This window comes from Ceratosolen solmsi, unplaced genomic scaffold (genome assembly GCF_000503995.2).
Source record: "Ceratosolen solmsi marchali unplaced genomic scaffold, CerSol_1.0 scaffold35, whole genome shotgun sequence".
NCBI classification, from domain to species: domain Eukaryota; kingdom Metazoa; phylum Arthropoda; class Insecta; order Hymenoptera; family Agaonidae; genus Ceratosolen; species Ceratosolen solmsi.
Genome location: NW_011948423.1, coordinates 8,010,222 through 8,035,547, shown reverse-complemented (window position 1 = coordinate 8,035,547; position 25,326 = coordinate 8,010,222). Strand labels below are relative to the sequence as shown.

General features: G+C 26.8%; 2 protein-coding genes across 2 annotated transcripts in view; one reads left to right on the top strand and one right to left on the bottom strand.

The window, feature by feature from the left end:
- The window catches only part of LOC105362436 (neurogenic differentiation factor 1-like), a 4,094-nt gene extending 993 nt beyond the window's left edge, over positions 1 to 3,101 (bottom strand). Inside the window, exons 1-2 of the mRNA XM_011499876.1 lie at positions 3,081 to 3,101; positions 2,436 to 2,633 (exon numbers count right to left, since the gene is read on the bottom strand). Coding sequence (XP_011498178.1) covers positions 2,436 to 2,633; positions 3,081 to 3,101 — 219 coding nt within the window. The remainder of the gene's footprint in view (positions 1 to 2,435; positions 2,634 to 3,080) is intronic.
- Positions 3,102 to 12,469: 9,368 nt separating this feature from the next.
- mus101 (mutagen-sensitive 101) lies at positions 12,470 to 20,983 on the top strand. Its single transcript, XM_011499721.1, has 24 exons — positions 12,470 to 12,622; positions 12,704 to 12,843; positions 13,246 to 13,378; positions 13,473 to 13,580; positions 13,662 to 13,868; positions 13,942 to 14,158; positions 14,691 to 14,920; positions 15,298 to 15,467; positions 15,544 to 15,682; positions 15,877 to 16,006; positions 16,319 to 16,528; positions 16,609 to 16,793; positions 16,890 to 17,056; positions 17,601 to 17,806; positions 17,885 to 17,985; positions 18,268 to 18,507; positions 18,569 to 18,628; positions 18,715 to 18,878; positions 18,961 to 19,082; positions 19,340 to 19,413; positions 19,488 to 19,619; positions 19,698 to 19,898; positions 20,346 to 20,575; positions 20,722 to 20,983. Exons 1-24 carry the CDS (start codon positions 12,512 to 12,514, stop codon positions 20,942 to 20,944), a joined length of 3,900 nt encoding a protein of 1,299 aa, XP_011498023.1. The 5' UTR covers positions 12,470 to 12,511; the 3' UTR covers positions 20,945 to 20,983.
- The last annotated feature ends 4,343 nt before the right edge of the window (positions 20,984 to 25,326 follow it).

Here is a 25,326-nt window from a genome sequence, read left to right as displayed (position 1 = left end):
TATTTCGATCGTTTTTTACGCCATGAACAAATTCTTGAACTCTATTGTAATTTCGAACTATGATGAAAAAAAAGAGAAAAAAATGATAATGAAGTCCTGTAATCTTATAATATCTATAAAGTTAATAATAATATCTTTAAATTGCTTAATAGATTACAAATGCATATATTACAATTTAAATAATACAACTTTCCAAAAGTAAAATCAATCTGTTAATTATATGCTGTGTATGATCATAAAATCATATAATATTAGAAAATTAAATATACATTAATTAAACATTATAGCATCAATTTCTGTTTGCTTTGTATTTGTGTAATTTAATTATACAAATAATTTTAATCCGACATTTAACATTGTCGATTTAAGAATATAAAAATTGCACATATTGGAATCGATAATTTAATGAAATAAATTTCTATTGCACATTACTAATTACCACAGTCAAAATTAATTATATTCTATGCAAACATACACATTATAATTTAATATCTATAGTTTTTCAAATAAAACTCTTATACTTTTTCGTAATTTAGTCAAAATCATATTTTTATAAGTTGTTTTTAATTATAAATAATTTACAACGATAATTCATATTTATTATGAGGAATACCTTTTGGATACTAAGTAATGTTGAGAATTAAATTCTGACAATCATAAAACGTTGACATAAACATTATTTTAAAAAATGTGGATATATTAATATGTATTTGTAATTATAATAAAGAACTACCTTTTCATGACTTTTGTAATTTGTACTATGAAATATGGTTACTCTGTTAAAAAGTAAATAAAATTTTATTTTAATTAAATCTATCATTATTTACACTATGAACAAATTCTTGAACTCTATTGCAATTCGGTGCGATGATACAAAAAAAGGTGATAATGAAATCTTGTAATCTATACCATAATAATAATACCTCTAAATTGTTTACTAAAATGCAAATAAACAGTACATTTTTAATATAAAGACTTATTATGTATGATGTAATAAATCATTTTTAACTTGCATAATTAGATTGAATTATCGATGCATGTCGAACAGAATCACTTAATTTAATGAAGAATGAGTAATAAGAGTGAGTGGGCGAAATTTAATGAAATAAATAATTCTTACAAAAACTGTAGAATAGATATTAAGAATAATATAACAAATTTTTCATTTTAATTCATTTAAACACATACGAGGGAAGCATCAAAGATCGTTAATTAAATGACTATCGCTATTTTACAAATTTAAACGTCAAAATTTTTAGGCAACCATTAAATGTCCATATATTTTCTATAGGAGCAATTCAAAATGATAAATAATTTCTTTATAAAATTGAAAAATCCCTAATTGTATCAATAGTTGAAGAACTAAATTCAAATTTGAATAATCGATTAAAATTATATTATTTTAAATAGTATATCTGAGCTATATGGCTTTTAATAAAATATACATAAAAATTTCTTAATGAATTATGAATGATTAAAATTACATAATCATTTATAATTAATATATTATTAGAAATTAATAATATATTTATTTCATTTTTATATTTATTTTTTTCATTCTCTATTCTTTTCAGTTATAATTGATGCTTTATAAAGTAATTGCCTAATTATATATCATTAATTATTTATGCGTTGGAATTTGTCAGTAAAACATATTTAGTATCAATTTCTAGGATAATGTATAATAGACGACCACGTTGACATTTCTCCATTTAATGTGGCCTTTACTAATAGAATAATTTTGTAATTTTACAATAGCATGATTGCGTAAAAATATAAAGAAAAACAAACTTCAATTAAAAAACAAATATATTTTGTCATCGTTGTCTAAAATAACACATCTAAATATTATGACACTATCTCTTGTCATAAATAAACAAATTACTAAACAGACGGATAAAACACTGAACAAACTAATAAGCAGATGCATAAATAAATAAGGATTAATTAACTTAGAAAGCTCAAGAAAGACTTTGAAGTTAGATACATCGCGAATGCGTTTTGACTGATGGAACGCTAATGGATTTGTCACCATCATAATCAATGAATATCATGAGAAACTAGTTTGAAGCAGGTTTTAATTAAAAAAAAAAAAAAAAAAATATATATATATATATATATATATATATATATATATATATATAAAGTCGACGTCATCGGGTTGTGTCGATCAATATAAGTAACTGTCTTATTTTGGGCAATTTAACGGCTTAACCAAGAGTCGATCTTCTTCGTGAGCATTCCGCTTGGGTATGTCGTCGCTAAAACGAAATTTTTTAGTTGTGCATATATATATATATATATATATATATATATATTTATAATAATCGGTTAATCCGCTCGGAAAGAAATAGCATTTATTATACATCAAGCGAGCGAAATATCAGCGAACGAACAGGCAGAAGGTCATTTGTGCGGATGTACGACTCGCGTACCTGAAAGGCGTCGTTCAAGTCGTGCATACGCATCCGCTCGCGTTCGTTACTCTCGAGCCTCCTCAGGGTCCGTTCCCGGGAGTTTTCAATGCGCGAAACGGCCTTTGCCGGGGCCTTGCTGCTTTGCGTTCGCTTCTGTCGTCGCCGTCGCTGCTGCTGCTGCTGCTGCTGCTGCTGCTGCTGCTGTTGCTGCTGTTGCTGTTGCTGCTGCTGCTGATGCTGCTGCTGATGCTGATGCTGATGCTGATTCCGATGCTGACGATAATGTAAATGCTTGCGCCTCGAGTCGAGCTTTTCGAAATTATTGCCGTCCATCGCGTTATTAAATGCCAACGGCGACCCAGTACTTTAATACTTTGCTCGTGCGTGTACGAGAGGCGGAAAAAATGGAATGGATCCGTGCACCCGAGAATTACATAAAGCCACTGCTGGGATAAACGGCAATTATTAAGCTTCGATGAGCATCGCACTTGCACGAGCTTCTGCGGCACTCGTGGCGTCGAGTTAATCGCGATACTCGAATTTTATAGGTGAACGAAGGTATTGCGAGTGCGTGCATGCTGGGGGACTTGAGAGTATTATGGAAAATATCAATATCCGTGGCTTATGGCTTGCCCATTATTCTAATCTTCGCGCATCAACAACCTTATTCCACCTTATTGTCATTAACTTTATTATAACATTTCATAAAAATTCCGCGTGAAAATTGAAAATCCGTTATAATATAAAAGAGCTCTCTTCTTATTAACCAAACGAGGCATTCACTTTATTCTCGAGGCACTGATGCGCGCTCCTTGGAATATTATGCAAACAATTTATTTTCAAATTATTCTAAGTTATTTTCGAAACCAACACTTTGATAGAGCGTAAAGTTGCATGCGTATGTGCATGTAAATTATCTTGCGTACGGTTATGCCCGCGAATACGGAGTGTAGAAGTATGTAGAAGTAAGGCGTATGATTTATACAAGCAAAGTTTTAAAATGTTACGACGTTGAAAAGTATCGGCGATAAAATATAGATAACCAAGGCAATGTGCCTTATCCCTTAACAATAATTATATTTCTCAAAACGAAAGTACGAAATTATTGGAGTACGCATAGCTCAGTCGAGGCGAAACGAATTATCTAGAAATCATATATAAAAACAAAAACAAAAAATTGTAACAATAGGACAATATATTTAAATAGCTAAAATAATTGAGATATAATTAATAATGACTTTTTTTTTTATTTATCGTTTAAAAGTAATTTTGAAATAAATATTTTAATCTTTAACTTGGACAGATCAAAGTTTTATCGTTTGTATTGCATACTTTTTCCAAATTAATATACACCCATTATTATTAACTGTTCGTTTTTTGTTTTTTTGGTATCATAAAATATACATGGTAATCCTTGCAAAGTATACATAGATCAAAACTTTTAATAATGTACTGTGAGTATAGTAAAGTAAATTCGAAATAATAACAAAACTTTTAATTGCATGCTCCGTTTTACTATGTTGATAGTTTCTAGTTCATTTTGCTTAAAATCACATATAATTTGATTCTCATTATCATAAATAAAAACAACAACAAAATTACGACGAGTAAAGTAAAATAAACGAATAATGAAGCTATTATTGCATTGATGGAATTAGACGTTAAAATCTATATATCTTAAGTAAATGAAAGATGTATATAAAGATTCTATACGAATTCAATAAGTTAAACGAAAGTTAAAAATTAGAAATTTTATGATTTATCCAAAAATAACGATTGATTCAAAGTTATTTCAATCACATCGTCCGTTTAGATTTCATAGCGCCAATGTAAAATAGAATTTATACTTTTTATCCTTGCTACATTTAATACAATTATTATATTATATTTGAATTTGTTACTATTCTTTGAGCAATTTATATAATCCCAGATTATTGACTTGACTATCAGTTAAATTGATTATCAATTATTACAATTTATAGAGTAACGATGACTTGTATCGACAATTTGCTAATCGATCACTTGAATCTTGGCAGCGTATTTCGAGGTGCTCCACGGCACATTCATTGCAACGCTCAGAATTTTGAAATTCTTTTTAAAATCTGGCATTCGAGAGAATTTATCGGTTTGTTTATTTTCGTTTATTTTCAAGTAAATAGCCCATCGCAGTCAACGAACGACCGAGAACCTTATCAAATTGGAGGGAAGTTCATTGCCGATAGTGATAAACATGCTTGCTGATTAAGATCGGAAATTCGAGGCTCGGGTAACGAATGGTGTCTTACCCGTAATCGGTTTAACTGACCAGCAGCCAATTCGGATAGGGAGAAAGGGCGCTTTGAAGGAAGTCGCGTCCAAGATCAAGATGGATCAGCCAAACGCCGTGAAGAACTAATAAAAAAAAAGGGAAAGGTGAGAGAGCGAGGAATTGCAGGATGAACGGTTGATAATAGAGTGTGATGTGAGAGTGGCTAGGGAGGGAAAGGAGGGTCGCACGCGCAGGGTCTGACCTCCGCGGTGGAGAGGAGAGGAGGATCTCGGCCACGCTCGACACTTGTTGCGACTTGTATCGCGCTTGGCAGCGCCAAGTACTACTGACGTTAGCGCCGCGACGCCGCCGCCGCCGCCACCGACGCCGCCGCCGTAACCACCGGCTACGCTATGACGTGAGGGTGCGTCCGGCGGCATGGCGCCATCCCTCCACACTCTTGCCGCCTCTTTCACTCGCTCTACCACCCACCATCGCTCTCTTTCTCTCTCTCTCTCTCTATCTATCTATCTCTCTAGCTCTCTCTCTAGCTCTCTCTCTAGCTCTCTCTCTAGCTCTCTCTCTAGCTCTCTCTCTAGCTCTCTCTCTAGCTCTCTCTCTAGCTCTCTCTCTAGCTCTCTCTCTAGCTCTCTCTCTAGCTCTCTCTCTAGCTCTCTCTCTAGCTCTCTCTCTAGCTCTCTCTCTAGCTCTCTCTCTAGCTCTCTCTCTAGCTCTCTCTCTAGCTCTCTCTCTAGCTCTCTCTCTAGCTCTCTCTCTAGCTCTCTCTCTAGCTCTCTCTCTAGCTCTCTCTCTAGCTCTCTCTCTAGCTCTCTCTCTAGCTCTCTCTCTAGCTCTCTCTCTAGCTCTCTCTCTAGCTCTCTCTCTAGCTCTCTCTCTAGCTCTCTCTCTAGCTCTCTCTCTAGCTCTCTCTCTAGCTCTCTCTCTAGCTCTCTCTCTAGCTCTCTCTCTAGCTCTCTCTCTAGCTCTCTCTCTAGCTCTCTCTCTAGCTCTCTCTCTAGCTCTCTCTCTAGCTCTCTCTCTAGCTCTCTCTCTAGCTCTCTCTCTAGCTCTCTCTCTAGCTCTCTCTCTAGCTCTCTCGCTCATTTACTGCGAATGTCTCTCCAAAGTGTATTACTGCCTTCGGCGTGTTAAGGGCATTGGGTGAACTTAATTGTCAAGAACGATCGGGGGATAGAATTGCTTCGCTGTACACTCAGAAGTAGAGAGAGAGAGAGAGAGAGAGAGAGAGAGAGAGAGAAAGAGAGCTATCGGAAAGCCAGCTGAGACGATGGATTTTCCATACGATAGGTATATGCCAGATGGGTTTTTCAGCTGCGAAAAATCTTTGGACATCCAAAGTTCCAAATTGAAGCTTCGTTAATCATAAGAAATAAAAAAAATAACGGAAGATCGTTTTTACATGTTTACATGAATTGTTAATGAAGAAAGCTTAAGCGCATATTTTTTGGTCTTTAATATTCAAATAGATATATGTTCATTTTGTTATTGAATTTAAAGCAAATGTTTATATAAATAACATTTTTAATACACTTATTTGAAATTTAAAGATATCACCTTTTTCTTTATATTCTCGCTCGTATATAATTACATGACCCATTGCCTATATAATGCCATAGTGAAACTCGTGTGTGTACTATTATTTTTCATTATAAACAAATAAATGTATGTTCAGATTTGAGCTTTTCACTCAATATACGAGCAAAAAGATTGCTATGACATCTTTTATTTACGAGCCAATTTCAAAATAAGGCCATAGAATATACCATTTTTAATAAATACTCTTCTTGTTACATAGAAAAACATAAACAATAATTTATGAAGCGAAAACGACAGGTATCTCAACATCTGCGTATCTTTTAAATTATTTTCATTTAATTAATTGATAAAAACGAATAATAATCGTTTAATGAACATTATAACGAGTTGATTGCGATTAAAGTTAAACAATTCGAATCTATTTTGCAGCAAATATTTCATAAATAATTGCATAATTAAGGACAATGGTAAAACGTTAAAAAAATTATTAAAATCTAGTATATTAATCCAATATCGATAAAACTTCAAAATCTATGTGTTAATTAGTAATTTAATTGCAAGTAGAAATTGATTAAATATAGTCAGGCATATACCACGCCAATATGTAGTACACATTCTGTGCAATGCCATTGTGAACTATTTCTAAGCAATTTAACTTAAACAACGAATAATAAGAAATAAAAAGACTTATAATTACACCTTTTTTTTGCTCATGTACATGATTAAATCTATATTTACTATATAACTTATATGTTAAATGAAGGTATAAAATTTACGGAGTATTAACTAGAATGAGATACAGGTTGTCAGGGTTAAAAAATATTTTAATAGCTGTTTATTTTAAGATAGTATATTACTTTCGTCAGAGTTAAATTTATAAATCAAATGAAAAAGCATGAATACGAATACAAAAAAAAAAGGAAATAATAGAATACTACTCAGCAATAACAACGACTAACGATAATTATTCACGAACGAACGTGCGCTTTTCATCGGTAGACTGTTGACATTGAGACTCTCGATGACTTCGATTCAACTCATTAAGAACTTCATATAATATCAAATTTAATATAAATTGTCCCATTGATATTACCGTATAGGGGCTATTCATTTGTACATATTCAATTGTACAAGCGAGCAAGAAGATAGATAAGTTCGCTTAATGATTCCATTATAATATTGATAATGCAACAGATAAGAATCAAATGCAATAATATCCCAAAACTTTTCTCGACTAATACGAAATATCCCATTCATAAAAATTTTCATTCATTATATTAGATTTAGATTAGATAAAATTTTAATAAATTTTCTATTAAAATTATCTGTTAAGATTTCTCTGCACTCACCTAGATAAACATAAAGGAAAAGCGCATAAATTAAAACCACATTTTTTAAAAAGCTCTTTAATTTTCGTACAAGTTAAATTGGTTATGATTTGACTCGATGTAAAATCTCTTGAAACTCGCTTAACGATTCATACAATAAATTATACAAAATCTTTGATCAATGATTATTTTCAAAATATTCTTTCAGTAAAGTGATTTATTGAATTAAACGTAGATCACAATTGTGTGATCGTAAACTTTCGTTTTTCGTACGATTGTGTAAAACAGATTTTCTAGAATTAGTCTTTGTTTTTTGTTTAAATAACTGTATTTTTTTAGAATATAAGGTTATCTTTTTAACTTGCAAGCATGTAGGATGTTCATGAAAGAAGGCAATCTTCATATCACATTAAAAAATTAAAAATTAAGATTATAATTGTAAATTATAATTACATTAGCATTTTTGTTACTCGCGATGAATAATTGGTCTTAAAAACTTTTATATGGCCAATATCGAATGACAATTGAAAATATATAATTACTAAAATAATATTTAAACTATTGTATTTATTTATTTATTTTTATTTATTGCGCTTGATCAAATAAAACCTTGAAAATTCTAATAATAATAAATAACTACATATTAACGAGTTTTTGTAATTACTATTAATATGCCTACAATGCTTTAAAGTAAGCAAATATTAATTTTTATATGTATTATTTTCATTTATATTTTATATAATTTTACTATCGGTGCACAATTATTTAAAACACTTAAAGTATATTTAATGAATAATAGTTTAAGTGTCTAATTAATTAATTAATAATTATTTACAAATTTTCGTTCCCTTGGTAATTCCACGCATTAACTATCCATTGATACCGTTTTTATACAAAACTCAAATTTAAATATGGAAGATAGCATAAACTTCAATGCCTAAGCCTTCAAGTATAATTATTTAACGACATGTTCTAAATAATATTTTACTGTTGGTTTTAAAAAATCTTTTAATTAATAAGGAAATACTTTTGTTTCTTTATGTAAAATGAAGTATGTACATGCAAATATGTTTGATATTTTTTTCATTATGAATGATTAATAATAATTCCGACTAACACTTATAACCGAGGTGTCAAAATATTTTCTTGGCTCCAATCGATATCAAAATTTAATAAGAAAAATTATTGATTTATCTTCGCATCCAGTACAGTGTAGATATTGAGCATACTTCTGCTTAAAGTACGATGTAACGGTTTCAAATACATTTTGAATATATCCTGAGAAAGCGATATGAAAATATTCAAGAAAAACTTCATTTATCGATATTCATTATATGAACTCTCTAGTGTGTAAAAAGTGTTTTGGATTTTAAAATCCTTTCGTTTACTTGAAAAATAATTTTATATTATTGGTTTGTCATTTTTAACTAACTTAATTTTGTGCGAAAAATTAAGAAATAATTATGAAACTTTACGCATGAGAAGCTACCAAACATAATTATTATGTAAAGTGAAATAGATTAGTGAACTGTAAGCTTTATATTATTCAAAGAGGTCAATGGAATTTTTTTTACTAATTTCTATTCGTCAAAAGACTTAGATGAAATAAAAGCAACATATTATATCGATATAAAATAGTTTATTAATAAAATATAATTAAATTTAAAAAAACTTTTTGTTAAATCAGAAATTATTTTTAAAAAATTTATTTTTGATATTATTTAATATATATTACATTTTTGTTTTGTTTTATACTACATTTTTTGATATAGTAAATTTTTTTTTATATTGCGATGTAATATATATATATATATATTTAAGAAGTTAAAAATATAAACAGATTTTGTAATATCTAAATATAACGAAGATCGTTATTTCATTGTAATATTATTTACATATTAATAATATTATTACAGTTGTTAACAATTTCTTCTGTTACAATATATGTATAGTCCTCAATATTATTGCAAATTAATTTCTCTATTAAGTTCTTATTAATATTATCCTAATTAATATCCTACTAAAGACTCTATTAACGGGACTTAATTTTCTATGTAGTAAAACTGGTAAAGATGAATAGTGTGAATTTTTTCAACAATAGATTAACAAACGATAGAATATGTAAAGTTAGCCATATTCAAGAAAATAAATAGTATTTCCCATACTGATCTATGTGATAGTAAAGATAAAAATAAAAAATATATAGAATCACACCAAATGAAAATGAGTGCATCAAAATTGTTTTAATTAATAAGCGTTTAAAAGGAAAAAAAAAAGAATTAAATTTGTATATAACTATGTTTTATTACTATATTATGTAGAACGTAAACTTTATGCATATAGAATATTATCATAAGTAAATTAATAGTAAATCATCCTTTTATGTGATTTAATTTTAATAAAGTATGTTATCATATTTATAATAATAAAAAAAATAATAATACTATAATAATGAAATATAAATAATGAATAGAAAATCAATAAAGCTTATAAATTAATAAACGATGGGATATAAATAGTGAATATCTAGTATTCAATAGATTATAAAATTTTAACGATTTATGAATTCTTGAAAAAAAAAAAAAAAAAAAAATCAATCGAATTACTGGTTGTAAATACAAAAATTTCAAAATTTAAAATAAAAATGTAATTACAGATGAAACGGTTGAGAACATCAGTTTTTGTTAGTACATAAAAGTTTAGATTTTTGTAGCCTTAATAATACTAATTTGTAATATTGAAAAATAAAAAGTCTTAAACATTAAAATGATTAGCCTTAATAATAAAATCGTAAATCCAGAATTCTAATTAATATAATATTTAATGAGAATTCATTTTAAATGAATTCTTAAATAATAATTTTTCAATCCAATCGACTTGCTCAATTTATGGAATTTGTTACAATACATTAAATAACTAAAACACCGTTTAATATACTTTTAATATAACAAAATCTCATAATATTCTTAAAGTAACAAATTATTTTATTCAGTTTTTTTCTTTAATGTTTTTTAATACAATTAATTTTGAATAATTAAACCCTGCCGTCGACATAAGATTTATGCATAAATGTGTTTGTTCTGATTTCATGATAATCTTATACAATGATAAAAATTAATATTTCATCGCTGCAATATAAACTATTAAATTTAATATTTATTAGGAATTTATTGCATGGTTATTCAAACTAAACTCGAATAAAGTTAGAACTGAATTTATCAGAAATTCAGCTTATATTAAAATTAATTATCAATTAGTAAATATTATTTTTATTAATTAATACTTATAGGTAATTCATAAGAAAGGAAGTCAGTCGTACAAATGGTTTATCGGTGCATTGAATTTGATTGATTCGATCGAGAATTCTAAATATCATGGAAAATTCCAATATTATCAGACGAAATTGACATTAGTCGTTAATTTATATTAAAGCAAATTAATGCAGCAAATTAATGACTGCAGCCTAGCCAACACCTCGACGTCTCGTTAATTAGTTATGCATTTTTCATATAATGTATCGTAAGGAGGGCAGAACGGAGCGTTCGACATATTAGAAATAGTCGGTATAAATCAGAATACCTTCGGTCGACGTAATTCTGACGTACGCTCACTTGGGGTGGCTACAGGTGGGCGTGAATGATGCAATCCACCTACACGTTATCCATTAAACAAGGATACATTATATATGCTCTTCCCCTGCGCAGAATCACGACGTCGCTGTCGTTTCCTTATACAATTATATGCTTAGCTTAATTAGCGAAACATGGATGAAAAGTGTGAAAGCGATTATTATGAATGAGGCGAGATGGAAGGGCCAATTAAATTTCAGCAGATTTTGAAATTGACTGACTTGATAAATACTTAATATTTATTAAGTATTTTGTAGTTTACTTTGCGTGACACGCAACTTGTAGAACATTTTATCGATCACCGACGTCTTTTCTTTAAAAGACCTTTAAAAAAAAATCTCTAAATTTGTTTAAACGATCATTTCAACCTAAGGAAATTAATAGACAAACCGACTAAATAGCAATAAATGGACTATTCTCAAATTTCTTCATTAAAGGACGATTTTGTCGTGTATATATATAATATAAGTGCGTGTATTTTATAAGATTAATCAACTCTTTATAAAATTGTATAATAAAAAAAAAAAATTGATTAATTAATAATTAATCGATCGAGTCGATCGACAAATTTCATAAATTTACTTACTCCGGAGTTTTTTTTAGCATTAAGAATTATTTTGATAAATTGCCGCTCATTTAAACGAAAGATAAATAACATGATCAAAACTTTATTTATCAACAAATAAAAATAGTAATAACAGCAATAATGATAGTAATAACAATAATAATAACAATAACAATAGCAATAATAATACGCAATAGCTTGCATTTGCAGCAAGCTTTACCATTTGTTCCTTATTATTTATGGCTTTTATTAGAAAATTAACAATTCTTAATGCAAGCTATTTTTATAAATACTTGAAATGAAGATATTAACAATATGATGATCACACCGGAGCGAGTTTAGTGGCCCAAATAAGGTATTTTTCACACCGGCATATCCAGATAATATCCAGCTATTCCTCCCTCACACCAACACACGCTTACGGCGCTCCTATACATCTTTACGAGGAGCGAATGACAGATAAAACGCGGGAATAGTACACAACTATATGTGCAAATCATTTCCCAAGTGTAAATTTTTACGGTTAGTTTTAATATTATCATCTAAATTCGACTTTGGTATAATACTTATTTGATATAATTTATTTATTTACTATTCGTAATATAAATTTTATTTTACAGGGCTTTTATATAGACTTGATATAATATATAAATATAGGTTAGATTATATTTTATTTTCGAAATATTATTTACGTTTATAACTAACTTTATTGCTTATATAATTGTCCATCACTTTTAAATGATATACAAATCATTAATTGCCTGAGAATGGCGAACAAAACAAATCAAACAACTTTTGATGTCAAGGTTTATTTTCTTATACCCAGCAAATATGAAAATTGCAATGAATGTACCGAAAATATGTGGGATGCTTATAATGTATGAAGGATTTTATTAAAACACTCCACGAAATTAAATTACATTAATTTAAATCTTATTTGGCATTACAAACTTTTTTAGAAATGTTCCGATTGGGATATCGATCCTGAATGGATTCCTGAAAAAGAATGTCTCAAAATTGATCCTGATAAGAAAGATGTATTTATAATGGAAGAATTTAAAGGAGAAGTGTTTGAAACGTTGCAAAATTTTAAATGCACGTGAGTAAAGATTTGAGATCTATATTAAAGATACATTCAATAAGTATCGAAGAAATTTATAGAAGCTACTTTGCAGTAAACTTTTATCGTATTCCTACTTATTATTGCTCTTTACTCTCATCATAATTCTTTCATATTTGTAGAATAATTTTTCTGAAAAAATTGTCATTAGTATTTTAGAAAAGAGCGCGGCAGAGTAAACATTAAGATACAATGCGTAATATATATCGGTATACACAATATTGTTGTATTTTATAAGTATAGATAGCAGAATAACAGAATTGTTATTGTTTATTAAACTGCAAATTTAAAGATTGTATTTTAACCTATATAAATTAAATTTTGATGAAATTTTATTTAATATTTTTAAATCTATAAAATATTATAAATTTTAATTTATAGAATTATTGGACCTCAATGCCTGTTATCTTGCTTTTTAACTGGTGAGTCAATTCCTGAAGGATCCACACCAGTACTTAATACAGCCATGAGAGGTTTCATAGTTACTGCATCTGGTTTCTCTGGCGCTATAAAGGTATATAAATCATGTACATATTTTGTAATATTACAATAATTATTTTGAAATGATAAATTGCTTTTAAAATTTGTTCTAATTTATATGTTTTTAGAATGAAATACAAAAGAAAATTGAATATATGGGTGGAGTTTTTACAAAACAGTTAAGAGCTAGCGTAACGCATTTAGTTACAAATATTGTTATGTCCGCTAAGTACGAGGTATAAAATATTAATGTAAAATTTATAAAATTAAATTTCATATAAAATTAGGTAAACGATGAATTATAATTTATTTTAAAGAGAGCAGTCGAACTGGGGATAAGAATTGTGACAATAGATTGGCTCCAATCAGTGTGGGAAACAAATTTGAAGGAGTCGATATCAGGATCTGATTCTATTTTTGATAAATTTACATGCCCTATATTTTTAAATTTAATAGTGACTTCCACGAGTCTTAGCAAACGTCAGAAAGAAGATATTAAAAAAATAATAAACAGTCATGGTGGTGTATGTACTTTTTCATTAATTTATACTTTAATATTATTATTGAATAATGAAAATTTACGTGTATGTATAATAGGAATTTATGGGTGTGTTGGATGGAACAAAAGTGAAAGTTGTCATAACATCGGAGACAAGCAGTCTAAGTGAAAAATTGAAATATGCTATGCAAAACAATATTCCCTGTCTTAAAGTGGAATGGGTTTATGATAGTCTTGAAGCAGGTTATTCTTTACCATTCAGCAATTACGTGATTAAGTATACTCAGGCATGTTCTACTCCAGAGAAAGCATCAGGTACAAGATGATCAAGTAGATTTAATTCTTTGTTTAAACCATAAAATAAAATATGTATATAATTAATAATGAAGGCTCTTTAACTTTAGAACTAGACAGTAAAGCTTGATAATATTATTTTCTTGATTTAATAAAACTGTTAATTAAATGATAATTAAAATAAGTTTGAAATAATATTACATTTTATTTTGTATGATATTAAATTCTTAATAACTGAAACTAATATATTTGTTATCTAAAAAATATAATTTATTTTTACTTATTATCAGATGTTGCTTCGTATCTATTTCGTTGTGATAATATAAATTATATATTCTATTTAATTTAAAAATTATGGATGCGTTTTGGTTACATATCTGTTAAAATATAAAATTAACCAAATAATTATTTCTTCGATAAAAATAATATTTTCTTTATTTCTAATGTTTATTTCTTTTTTTTTTTTTTTTTAAATAAATATATATAAAATTTGCCTTAAATACATTTACATAATAGAATTCATATGGCATTCTAATATTCTAACATTTTTCAGTTCAGGAACCATTTAACTTCTCCACAATAAGTGTTATATCAGGCGAAAATCATAATATGTATGTAGATGAAACTGTAGCTTCTGCAGTAACAATGAGTTCCACTGCAATGGGTACAACTTTAGCGACAGAAAATTTACCCACAGCTTCTAAAATCTCTTATACCACAATTTTAGAGAGATTAAATATTATTGAAGCAAAAAAGGCTGGTCCTTTTTTAGATGGTTGTAATGTGAGTTTATGTAATCAAATCATAAATTTGTAACTAAACTAATTACTTAAAAAATTCAGTTGTAAAACATTCAAAAATTTGTATTCTATAGAAGATAACGTTGATGGTTTCATGTAAGACTGGCACATAGAATGTCAATTCTTCATTAAACATTCATAATGTTGTTAAAAAAGAAAAAAAAAAATCTTTATTCTAAATTAGAAGTAAATTAAAAAAAAAATTCTTTAATTTATATGAATTTCAAATAGAATTATACATTTAATATACAAAATTTTTATATTCTTGTAATTAAACATTTGATATTTAAAAATTTTAAAAACTATTATTTATTCTTTTCTTTATTATTAATGCTATTTTTTAAACGAAATTTATTTCAGATTTATTTAGCTGGGATTTCATCCAATTATAGAGATAAATTAAATAGGATATTAAATGTTGGGAGCGCAACGCGACTCGATGATATATCAGAAGCTTTAACACATGTTATTGTTGGCGATCCAATAAAAGCAAAACACGATCTACAAATCATTAAATCTAAAGCCTTATAGTATGAATTTTTCTTAATGTCGTTAAATTCTTATTCTCTGTGAATTTTTACTAATTACTAATTGAAATTATTATAGTCCTTATATTTTAAAAATTGAATGGTTAGAAGAGTGCATGAAACTTCAGGCACCAGCACCAGAAGACAATTTTCTTTTTGATGGAAAAGACAGTATATATCCAGTTGCTCCTGAACCTCCATCACCTTTAAGTAAAAAAGTAAGCTTTGAAAAATTAATACTATTATAACAGCTATAAAACTAATATTTTCTTGGAGAATAAGAATTCAGCTTTTCTTGATGTTGAATATGTATATATATATATATATATATATATATATATATATATATATATATATTAAATGCACATATTTTATATTATATTTTAATTTATTTATAAGAAAAATTTATTAGAATTTACAGTTGTTACAACGGCCAAAAATGCCTGCTGCTCCACTATTTAGCGAAGATAAATCTAAAAGTATACCACACACTGATGTACATTCTGAAATTGTTGAACAGTATCTTCAAACAACTAATTTAGGTTGAATATTTTATATTATGCATATATCATGTTCTATTTTATTTCAAAATATTTTTAATACTTTTCCATACTTAATCTTGTTTTTATTATAATATAGCAAAAATCTGAAAATTATAAAAATTATTTCAATTAAACTTATAATATTACTTTTTTTTTTTTTTAATCGTAATTTATTATAACATTTCAAGAGTAAATTATAATATTAAATTTTGTTTTGTTAATTTATTAAATTAATTTTATATACCCAACATTATATATTTTTTTAATTCTCTAATAATAGAAATAATATCGTTTGTATTGTTTATATTCTAGAACCAGATAATTCCTTACGAGAAATTCTAAAACTTCCAAATAAGGATAACATTGAAAATAATTTAAGTTTAACAACAAATCAAACGATCAAAGATCGATGGAGTGACACAAGTAAAAAAAATAATGGTACCACTATGCAATGTGAAACGCGTGATGATAGTGCGATACCAATCAGTCAGGAATCTTTTGGCAGTCAAAAGATACTACAAGGTATGCTTTTTATAATATATCATTATAAGACTTTTAACACAAAAACTTTTGAAAACTATTTTTATTAAATTTATACGTAGGATTAGTTTTTATTATTAATGGTTTCGAGGAGGATGAATACACGCAAATTATAACGCAAATTCATGGATTAGGTGGTAAAATAATTGGCAGAAATTATTCGAGTATTCCCGATTATGGAATTGTTCCAAAATTTGGTGCTGAACTAAAACATACCGTTGGAGAAGTTGTTACAGATTTATTTATTGTAAATAAATTTTTACTTTTAATTAAATTAATAAAAGTTATTTGTTGATTTTAAAGAATTCTTAAAAGTTTTAGTATTATTTCAATTTAATTTTAGGAAGATTGTATAGACAATGAGAAATTAGTAAATGTTTCATATTATCACAGACCGATAATAATTCCAAAAAATGTAAAACCACTAAAAAATTGTGTGATTGGCATGAGCACTTATAGTGGAGTCGAAAGGACATATTTATCGAAATTATCAGAAGCTCTTGGAGCAAGGTATTTCATTTTTATAATGGATTCTATAAATTTTATGTTTTAATTAATTGCATTCAAAGAAGTATTGAAAAAAATGCATAAATAATATTATATATAGTTTCTAGTAAATTAAAAAATTACTTTTTGTACTATTAATAAGTTATTTCGTACAGTAAAAAATTAAATACAGTTTATGATATTTTCTTTTTTGTTCTTAAAAAACTCATTAAATTTTCTTGAATCTTTGACAACGAATTAGACTAAGATTTGTAACTTTGTCAATAATTTAACGTGTAAAGCCTGCTTATTTCAATACTGTAGATAAGGATTTTGATTGAAAATGATGTAGTTATCGATAAGTTCCATATCGTTGACATTTTTTCTCTCCCTTATTATCACTATTAATATTAATAATTATATGTTTTAATTCGATTAATAAAATTCTATATATATTATGAATATTATTCATTATATTTTTGCTGCAAATATAATTTATCATTGTGTCATAAATTTGAAGATAAAATGCGAATGTGTTTTTCATATAATAAAAGCTTATTTATCATAGGTACCAAGATACATTTGCTCGGAAAACTAATCTTCAAAAAAATACGTATAGCAGTACTCATTTAATTTGTCCTAAGCCACAAGGTGATAAATATAAAGCAGCAGTTAAGTGGAGATTGCCCGCTGTAACTAACGAATGGTTAATTCAATGCGCTGCTGAAATGAAACTTTTAAATGAAACTTCGTACCTTGTGGGCGAAACTATGGGTAATGATACTAATTTAATAAATATAAATCCCATTTACATTTTGATTTAAAAGAGAAAAACATTATTGTTGGATACAGCACCAGGAGAGTTTAACAGTAAAAATGTTGAAGTAGCAAATAATAAAGCAATGTTTATGAAACCAACATGTGAACCTACTTCAGTGCCAGAAGCATTTTCAGTATGTATTTATAGATCAACGAAAACTGACTAAATAAAGTCATTCTTTAACCATTTTTTTTTTTTTTTTACCTTTTTGTTAAAAGGCTTTTCATTACAGTAATTTCTTTTGTCTTTTACAATAATATTATTGGACATAATATTAATCAGATTTTAAAATATTAGTTATAAACGAATAGTTTTATAGAATATATTTTTTATATATTTAAAACGATTTCTTATTTCATTGTTCTCTGTTAATGAATATTTTAATATCTTAAAAATTCATTATTTTTTTGTTTAGAATGAAGAGCAGTACTTCAGAGGGACGAGCGAAACTCCTATTATTAATAAAAGGCTTAAGAATCTCATTAATGACAAGACGCCACAGTCGCCTTTTCATATATCCACTCCAGAAACTCCATATGGACAAATGTTTAAAGAAAATCCGTCACCCCGAACGAGAAAAGCGTGGGTAAAGTGGATAGATCACTTTCCGGATTTACCAATGGAAGAACCATCACCAAAGAGACGACGTAGCACAGTAAGTTTATTTTATTTCAATTTTTTGCATAATTTAGAAGTCTGAAAACAGTATGTTTTAGCCTTTATCAGAAGTCAAACGATTAGCTTGGGATTTCGTTACTGGGCGACTAGATTCTGAGGTACATATTTGTTAAAATTTTAAGAAACTACGCTTTTTAAATTATTCTATATAAATTACTCTTAATTAAATTTCTTATTAATGTAGGCAGCTCCTACAGCTGAAGTTAGTTCAAGACTTAACACGTTAACGAATGGAGATCAAGAAGAAGATGAAGAATCATTAATTAATCATATATCAACAAACAGAAAATTATCGTTTTCGGATGACGCTAGTCCAAATATAAGTATGAAAAATCCAGCAATAAGCATGTAAGTATATATAAAATATATTCTGTTATTTAATATTTAATAATTTGAATTTTCTCATAATTTGAAATAAATCTGTTTAAAGGCAAATTGCTAAATTAGATGAAATGCTTCAAAAAGCCTCAAATACTTCTGAAACAAGACCATCATCAAGTATCGATTATGGAAATCCATATCATTTAGAATCATGTTTACCCGCGGGAAGTTGTGAGTCACTATAAACAAAATCAAATATTAATTATTTAATTTTCTATTTTTTTTTTTTTTTTTAAAGTTTATTTCAAAATGTCACGTAACAATGCATTTGTACGTGAAGCATTAAATATTTATACAATATTAAATATTTTTCTTGATAAATAATGTTATCAACGGTGTATTATAATACATCGGCGTATTACGATTTTATATAAAGAAATTTTTTTTAATTTATAAATGAAAAAATTAATATAAATATTGTATCATAGGCTTAGTGAAAGAATCGCAACCAGATTCTGTTGGTTGGGAAGACCCTGTTAAAAGAATACCTCCTCCAAGACGAGTAACTAATTATAAATTACTAATACTTTTTCAATTAAATATGAAATACTATTATACAAATGTTTTGCATTTTAGTCTGTATTAAATGAAGATGCTGTTACTTTAGAAGATAATAATAGTGTGAAGGAAGCTAATGTTAAAGAAAATAAGTCTTTATTAATTAAACGAGAAATCCGGAAACCTAAATTTATGTTTTCAGGAATAAAAGTAATAATTTGTTTTAAGGGTCATCTAAGTTTGCAAACGTATTTGTTTATTAGTATTTAATAGCATATAATTTTATAGGATAAAGGTATAGCTGAAAAATTAATAAAAGAACTTGGTGGTGAAGTTTCGGTTGAATCAGCTTTTGATGAAACAGCTACTCACTTACTTTGTTTAAAACCTGCCAGAAATGAAAAAGTACTTAGTAGTATAGCTGCTGGAAAATGGGTTCTTCATTACCTTTACATTGAAGCATGCAACGATGAAAAGAAATTTGTCAATGTTAGTTTATGTTATAAGTATGCTTAATAAATGAATTTTAGTTTAGTATTTAGTAGTAATTTTATTATTATTTAAAAGAAGTTGAAATTCCTTTTGTATAGAATTTCAATTCGTACTTTACTATCAATTCTACAAATTATTCCACAGCTTGAAAAAACTAGTTGTGATATAAATAGGATAAATTATTTTTAAAATAACAGATTTAATTTATGAAATACATAAAGTCATATTGAAATTTTTGAATAAATCTTTTTAACATATGAACATTCACATTAATACAAAAATTAATTATTAACAAAAAGTCGATATGAAATCAAATTAATACGAAAATTAATCTTAATTATTTTAACAATGAGAGAAATAATTTATTAAGGAACTTAAAATAAGAAACAAAAAATAGTCCGAAAAAAAAAAATCGAAATTTTTATTTATATTTTATTTTTTAAGGAAGAAGAATTTGAATTAGGTAATCCAAAAAGTAAAGGAATAATACCAGAGGCTAATAGCGATAACGAAAAGATGATAATGAACGCTGCATACAGGTGGCGAATAAAATTACTAAATGATCCTGGTGGAGCCTTTCGACATATGGTTGCTCTTCTTTTTACACCAAAAGAAAAGAAAGAACAATTTGAAAGACTTATACATGCTGGGGGTGGAATTGTCGTTGAAGCAAAGTTAGTATTTAATGCGTATTAATGCCTACTTTCTGAAAATTAGTATATTATAAATAGTTTTTTATTTCTTTATTCAATAAATGATTTATAAATTACTCGTATAAAGCATTTTAAGACGAATTTAAAAATTTTTATATAAATTTTAGGCCCCCGTATGATAGTAGTCCAAGAGGGAAAAAAATTACACATTGTTTTATTCAATTGAAGCAAATTGATCAGCAAGTAGATTGGGCAATGATGGCAAGCAAAGGAATAATGTGTTTTCCACCACAATTTTTAAATGACCATTTAATGGCAGAGTATCCATTAAACCCACGAGATTGTGTATTATCAGAATTTCAGAAGTACCTAACATTAATTCCGAAATAGACAGACAAATGTGAAAGATCCATTTTTTTATGATGTAAAATATAAATTTCGTATTTTGTAAATTAACAATTTAATCAAATTTACTTCAGAATCAAATAAATTTGGTTATATTTTTATGAATGTATACTATAATAATTTGCGATCGACAGTATATTATAAAAATTTAGTTAAAATTTATTTTAATCAATTATTAGAGATTTTTTTAAAAGATAAAAAAACTTTACCATAACACCAAATACCATTCAGTTGTTGAATTCAATTGTATATCGTAATATATCATAGTATATCAGTGTATATGCCAGAAAAAATAATGCGTTTATTAATGACAAAATATAGGTAATTTTATAATTATATTTATATAATTATTTTTTATTTACCTAGACATATTGTTCAATTAGTTTAATAATTATCATAATTTTTTTATAACAAAAAATTGATCTTAGTCATATTTTAATGGGACTATAAAGTTTTGAAGCTACTATGTGTAATATTAATAAAACAACTTATACAAAAGGTCTTATTTTAAAATTAAATTAATTACTTTGCAAATTAAAAGGATTCCGATTCCGTGACAATTACATATTTCGGTTTTTGTAAAATTTTAAAATTAATAAGTAATTGCCGTTGAAAAATAATCATGTTCGATGTAGATGAGATTAATTAAAATTACATTTATCACAGAATTTACAGATTCTTTTCCAAACAACTCTGTACATTTGCATTTATCATTTTAAAACAAAATTTATAATAATAATAGTTATTATAAATAATTATGTATAATACAATGTTGAATCTAATATTCCTGTTTCCCAAATAACACATTTAGATTTAAGTGTTTAAAACAATATTCACTCTTTCTTATAATTTTATCTTATGCATTAAGATAATTGAATTACATTATTTATATAATAATAATTCAAAAGTTCTTAATTATTTGAAACATTAAAGAATTTTAGTGAATGCAGCCGTTTAGTTTATATATCATTAAATTATCTAAAAAAATATATAAAGGTATATATACAATATATGTATTAAAACATCAACACAATGAAAGAATAATCATTTAAAATTTTAAATAGCAATCGCTAGACATAAAAACGACAAAATTAATTTTTATATTTTTTCGACTAACTGAACCAATTTTTATTGAATTATTATTGTGTTCATACATATAGTAAGTGGATCGATGATATGATAGAAATTATTATATTTAACGTAATTTTTTTAATTAATTTAAATATCATAGAAAATATGTTTGGCAATCGTTACATCCTGTACAGTCGCAAAGTATCAACGATTGAGAGTAGAATGATAATTACGTAATTTATTAAAATTTATGTAAATTAAAATTAGCTAAAGTGCGCACGCAAAACTAAGTGATTTGGAAGTATTTTGTTATCAAAAAAATATGAAATTAAAATATAATAACATTAAATGGAATAAAAAAAACATATTATAAATATCAGTTTCAACAGGTAACTCGAATTTCTAAATATTTAGATATAAGATCTTGAGATTAACAGGATTAATATATTTACTGCTTAATAAGCAATTTTACTATAGTTAAGTAAATAATAGTCTTAATATATGTGGAAATTCGTTGATTGAAACGCGCCAAAAAAGTTTACAGGTTAGAATTAAATTTTAGATGACGAATAATCAGAATACACTTACTGTAATTTCATAAATAGTATCTGCAATTATAAAAATGTACAAGGTTATAAACCGGTTGCAAATTTAATGATAAAATTTGCACATAAATTTAACAATTTTTTAATAACAACAAATGTATTTAATGTCTTTTTGTTATAGTCATATTTTTTTTGCGATAGTAATGTATTTTAGTTATAACCAATTTATTGTTTCATTGTAGTTGTTTCTGATTTCCATTATAACTATTGCAGAAGAAGAATGAATAAGTCGCAAATTATTATTAAATTTATCAAGCTTTTTCTCTTTCTCTTTCTTTTTTTCTTCTTCTTCTTCTCTTCTTCTTCTTCTCTTCTCTTCTCTTCATTTTCCTCGGTACTTTTAATATTAATTTCACAAGAAATACAAATCGAATGAGTATCGTTATTAAATCATGTCTTCGTCACAAAGAAATCTTTGTCACATTTATTCCTTTTTTTTTTTTTTTTTTTTTTAACGTAAAAGACATTATTTCAAACTAAAACAAACTAATCTTGGAAAATTCTTGAATAGAACAGTGTCTTAAATGTAAATTAACGTCTGCATACAATATAAATTCACATCATGCGAATGCTTAATAACAAATAAAGGACTAAAAAGCATTCTACAACAATAAAAGTTGATTGTGCGTTATATTTTAGGTAAAGAAGTAAGCTTTCCATCTTATCAATATCAAGTCTTAATGTTAAATACTTAACAAGTAATTTTATTTGTTACACTTTCAATACATTTGATAAATTATTCTCCATAATTGTTAAATTTTATTATTAAACAATTATTAAATATTCTAATTATCAAACAAACTTGATGGCCCTTTTGATAAAATATTTAAAAATTTTATTTGTAAATATTTACTTTAATTAAATTTCTTAGTGAAATGTTCAATCGATTCAAAATCCCACTTATTTTGAACATTTTCTCTCATTAATTATTAGCTTGAACAATATTATTAATACGAATTATAATGAACAATAATTACATTAAATATTATTAAATAGCAACATATTGATATTATTACCGGCACTGGCATTGTTTCGAATTGATTATAATATGACAATTCATAAAATCAATATTTAATGTCTTGGCTAGCCAATCGACATTATTTCTTAATGTCAGATATTATTAGAATTTCGAATACACAGAAGAAATAATGGGTTATTCAAAAGAACAAGATTTATAAGTATGACAAACTAGCTTCAACCTTTTAAAATACGAAGAATCACAAAATCACGAGATAACCGCATCTACGACGGTTGAATAGGTATTTCCCCAGGTCTCCGTGGATTATCCATTTTAAAAATAAAATGTAATATTTCAAATATTTTTATACAATTCTATTTTATTATATTACAATTTTATTATATTCTATTGATGGGTAATCATTTAATTCGGCTCAAATATTAATTTTCATCATTATATACTTTACAATTAGTAAAGAAATGTCACTGTTCGTTTCAAACTTTGCAATATATTTTTTTAATTAGGAACAACATAACTGAATCTAATGGCGTATCATACATGGTTACATGTACAAAGAGTGCGGTAAAAAGTGTAAAAAAAATTTCTTCGTTATTTCTAAATTTTCAGAATTCATCGTACGTTCGTAATCATATGTAATCCCTTGTTTGTCTATTTCAATAAAATAAAAGTACCCGTTGCATGGTGCGAAAATGTAGTTTTTTTTTTACTACAAATTAATATTACAGATACAGATCACGAAAAATCACAATATCATCGCCAAAACTTTTCAAAATAAACGATTGAAATTACAAATTAAATATTGTTATTTACTCAAATCATTATTCGTCCCCTTAAATACTTTGATTTGATCAAATTCGTTTTCCTTAAAATATCACTATGTACAACCCCGTCCTGTTATTTCATTTATTTAAATTAGTAAATATTGAAGAATTATTGATTTTCACCAACTATTTTTATACAATATGTAATGAATCTTTTAGAATCAAAAATATCTTACTGGAAGCTGTTATAAAATCGTTAAGACTTCCTTGCAATTTCAAGCCATCTCATATTACGTTCACTGACCAGCTATAATCCCAGACCCTTCCACCGAAATAGGATAATAAGGCGCAGTCTAATTACACCGATGTTGATATCTTAATACATCCTAAATTTGAAGAAAGACCTGCCACTTCTTAACATTTTTAGGTAGAAAAGATCTACTACTACCCCATTAGGCGAAGAAATAACAAAATTTATTTCTTGTTAAGTTCAGTAATATTTTATCACAGGTATATACGTATCGTTAAAGACACACGTGACAAACCCCATAGTCGAGTAGATAATATCGTCAAATAATTTTTAAATAATAAAAATAATTGAGACATCATTGATTGTAGAATAAAAACAATATTTGCAGAATAACAGTGTGTAAGGTAAGCCAATTGATTTTATAATTTCTGTGGGGAGTTAAATATAGGCATTAAATGTCTAAAAGAACCAAGACGAACAAAACGTTAAGTAGGATTTTACAATATACAAGAATTTTAATAGATCATTTTCTCGATAATAGTTATATAATTATTTTAAATTATTAGATAAAGATTTACGATAATTCATCGACTTCTTCGTACAATTAAAATTTCATTATTTGAAATGATTAAAACTATATTTGATAATATAATAAATATAATAAACCATATTTGATAATATAATAATATTGAAAAAATAGT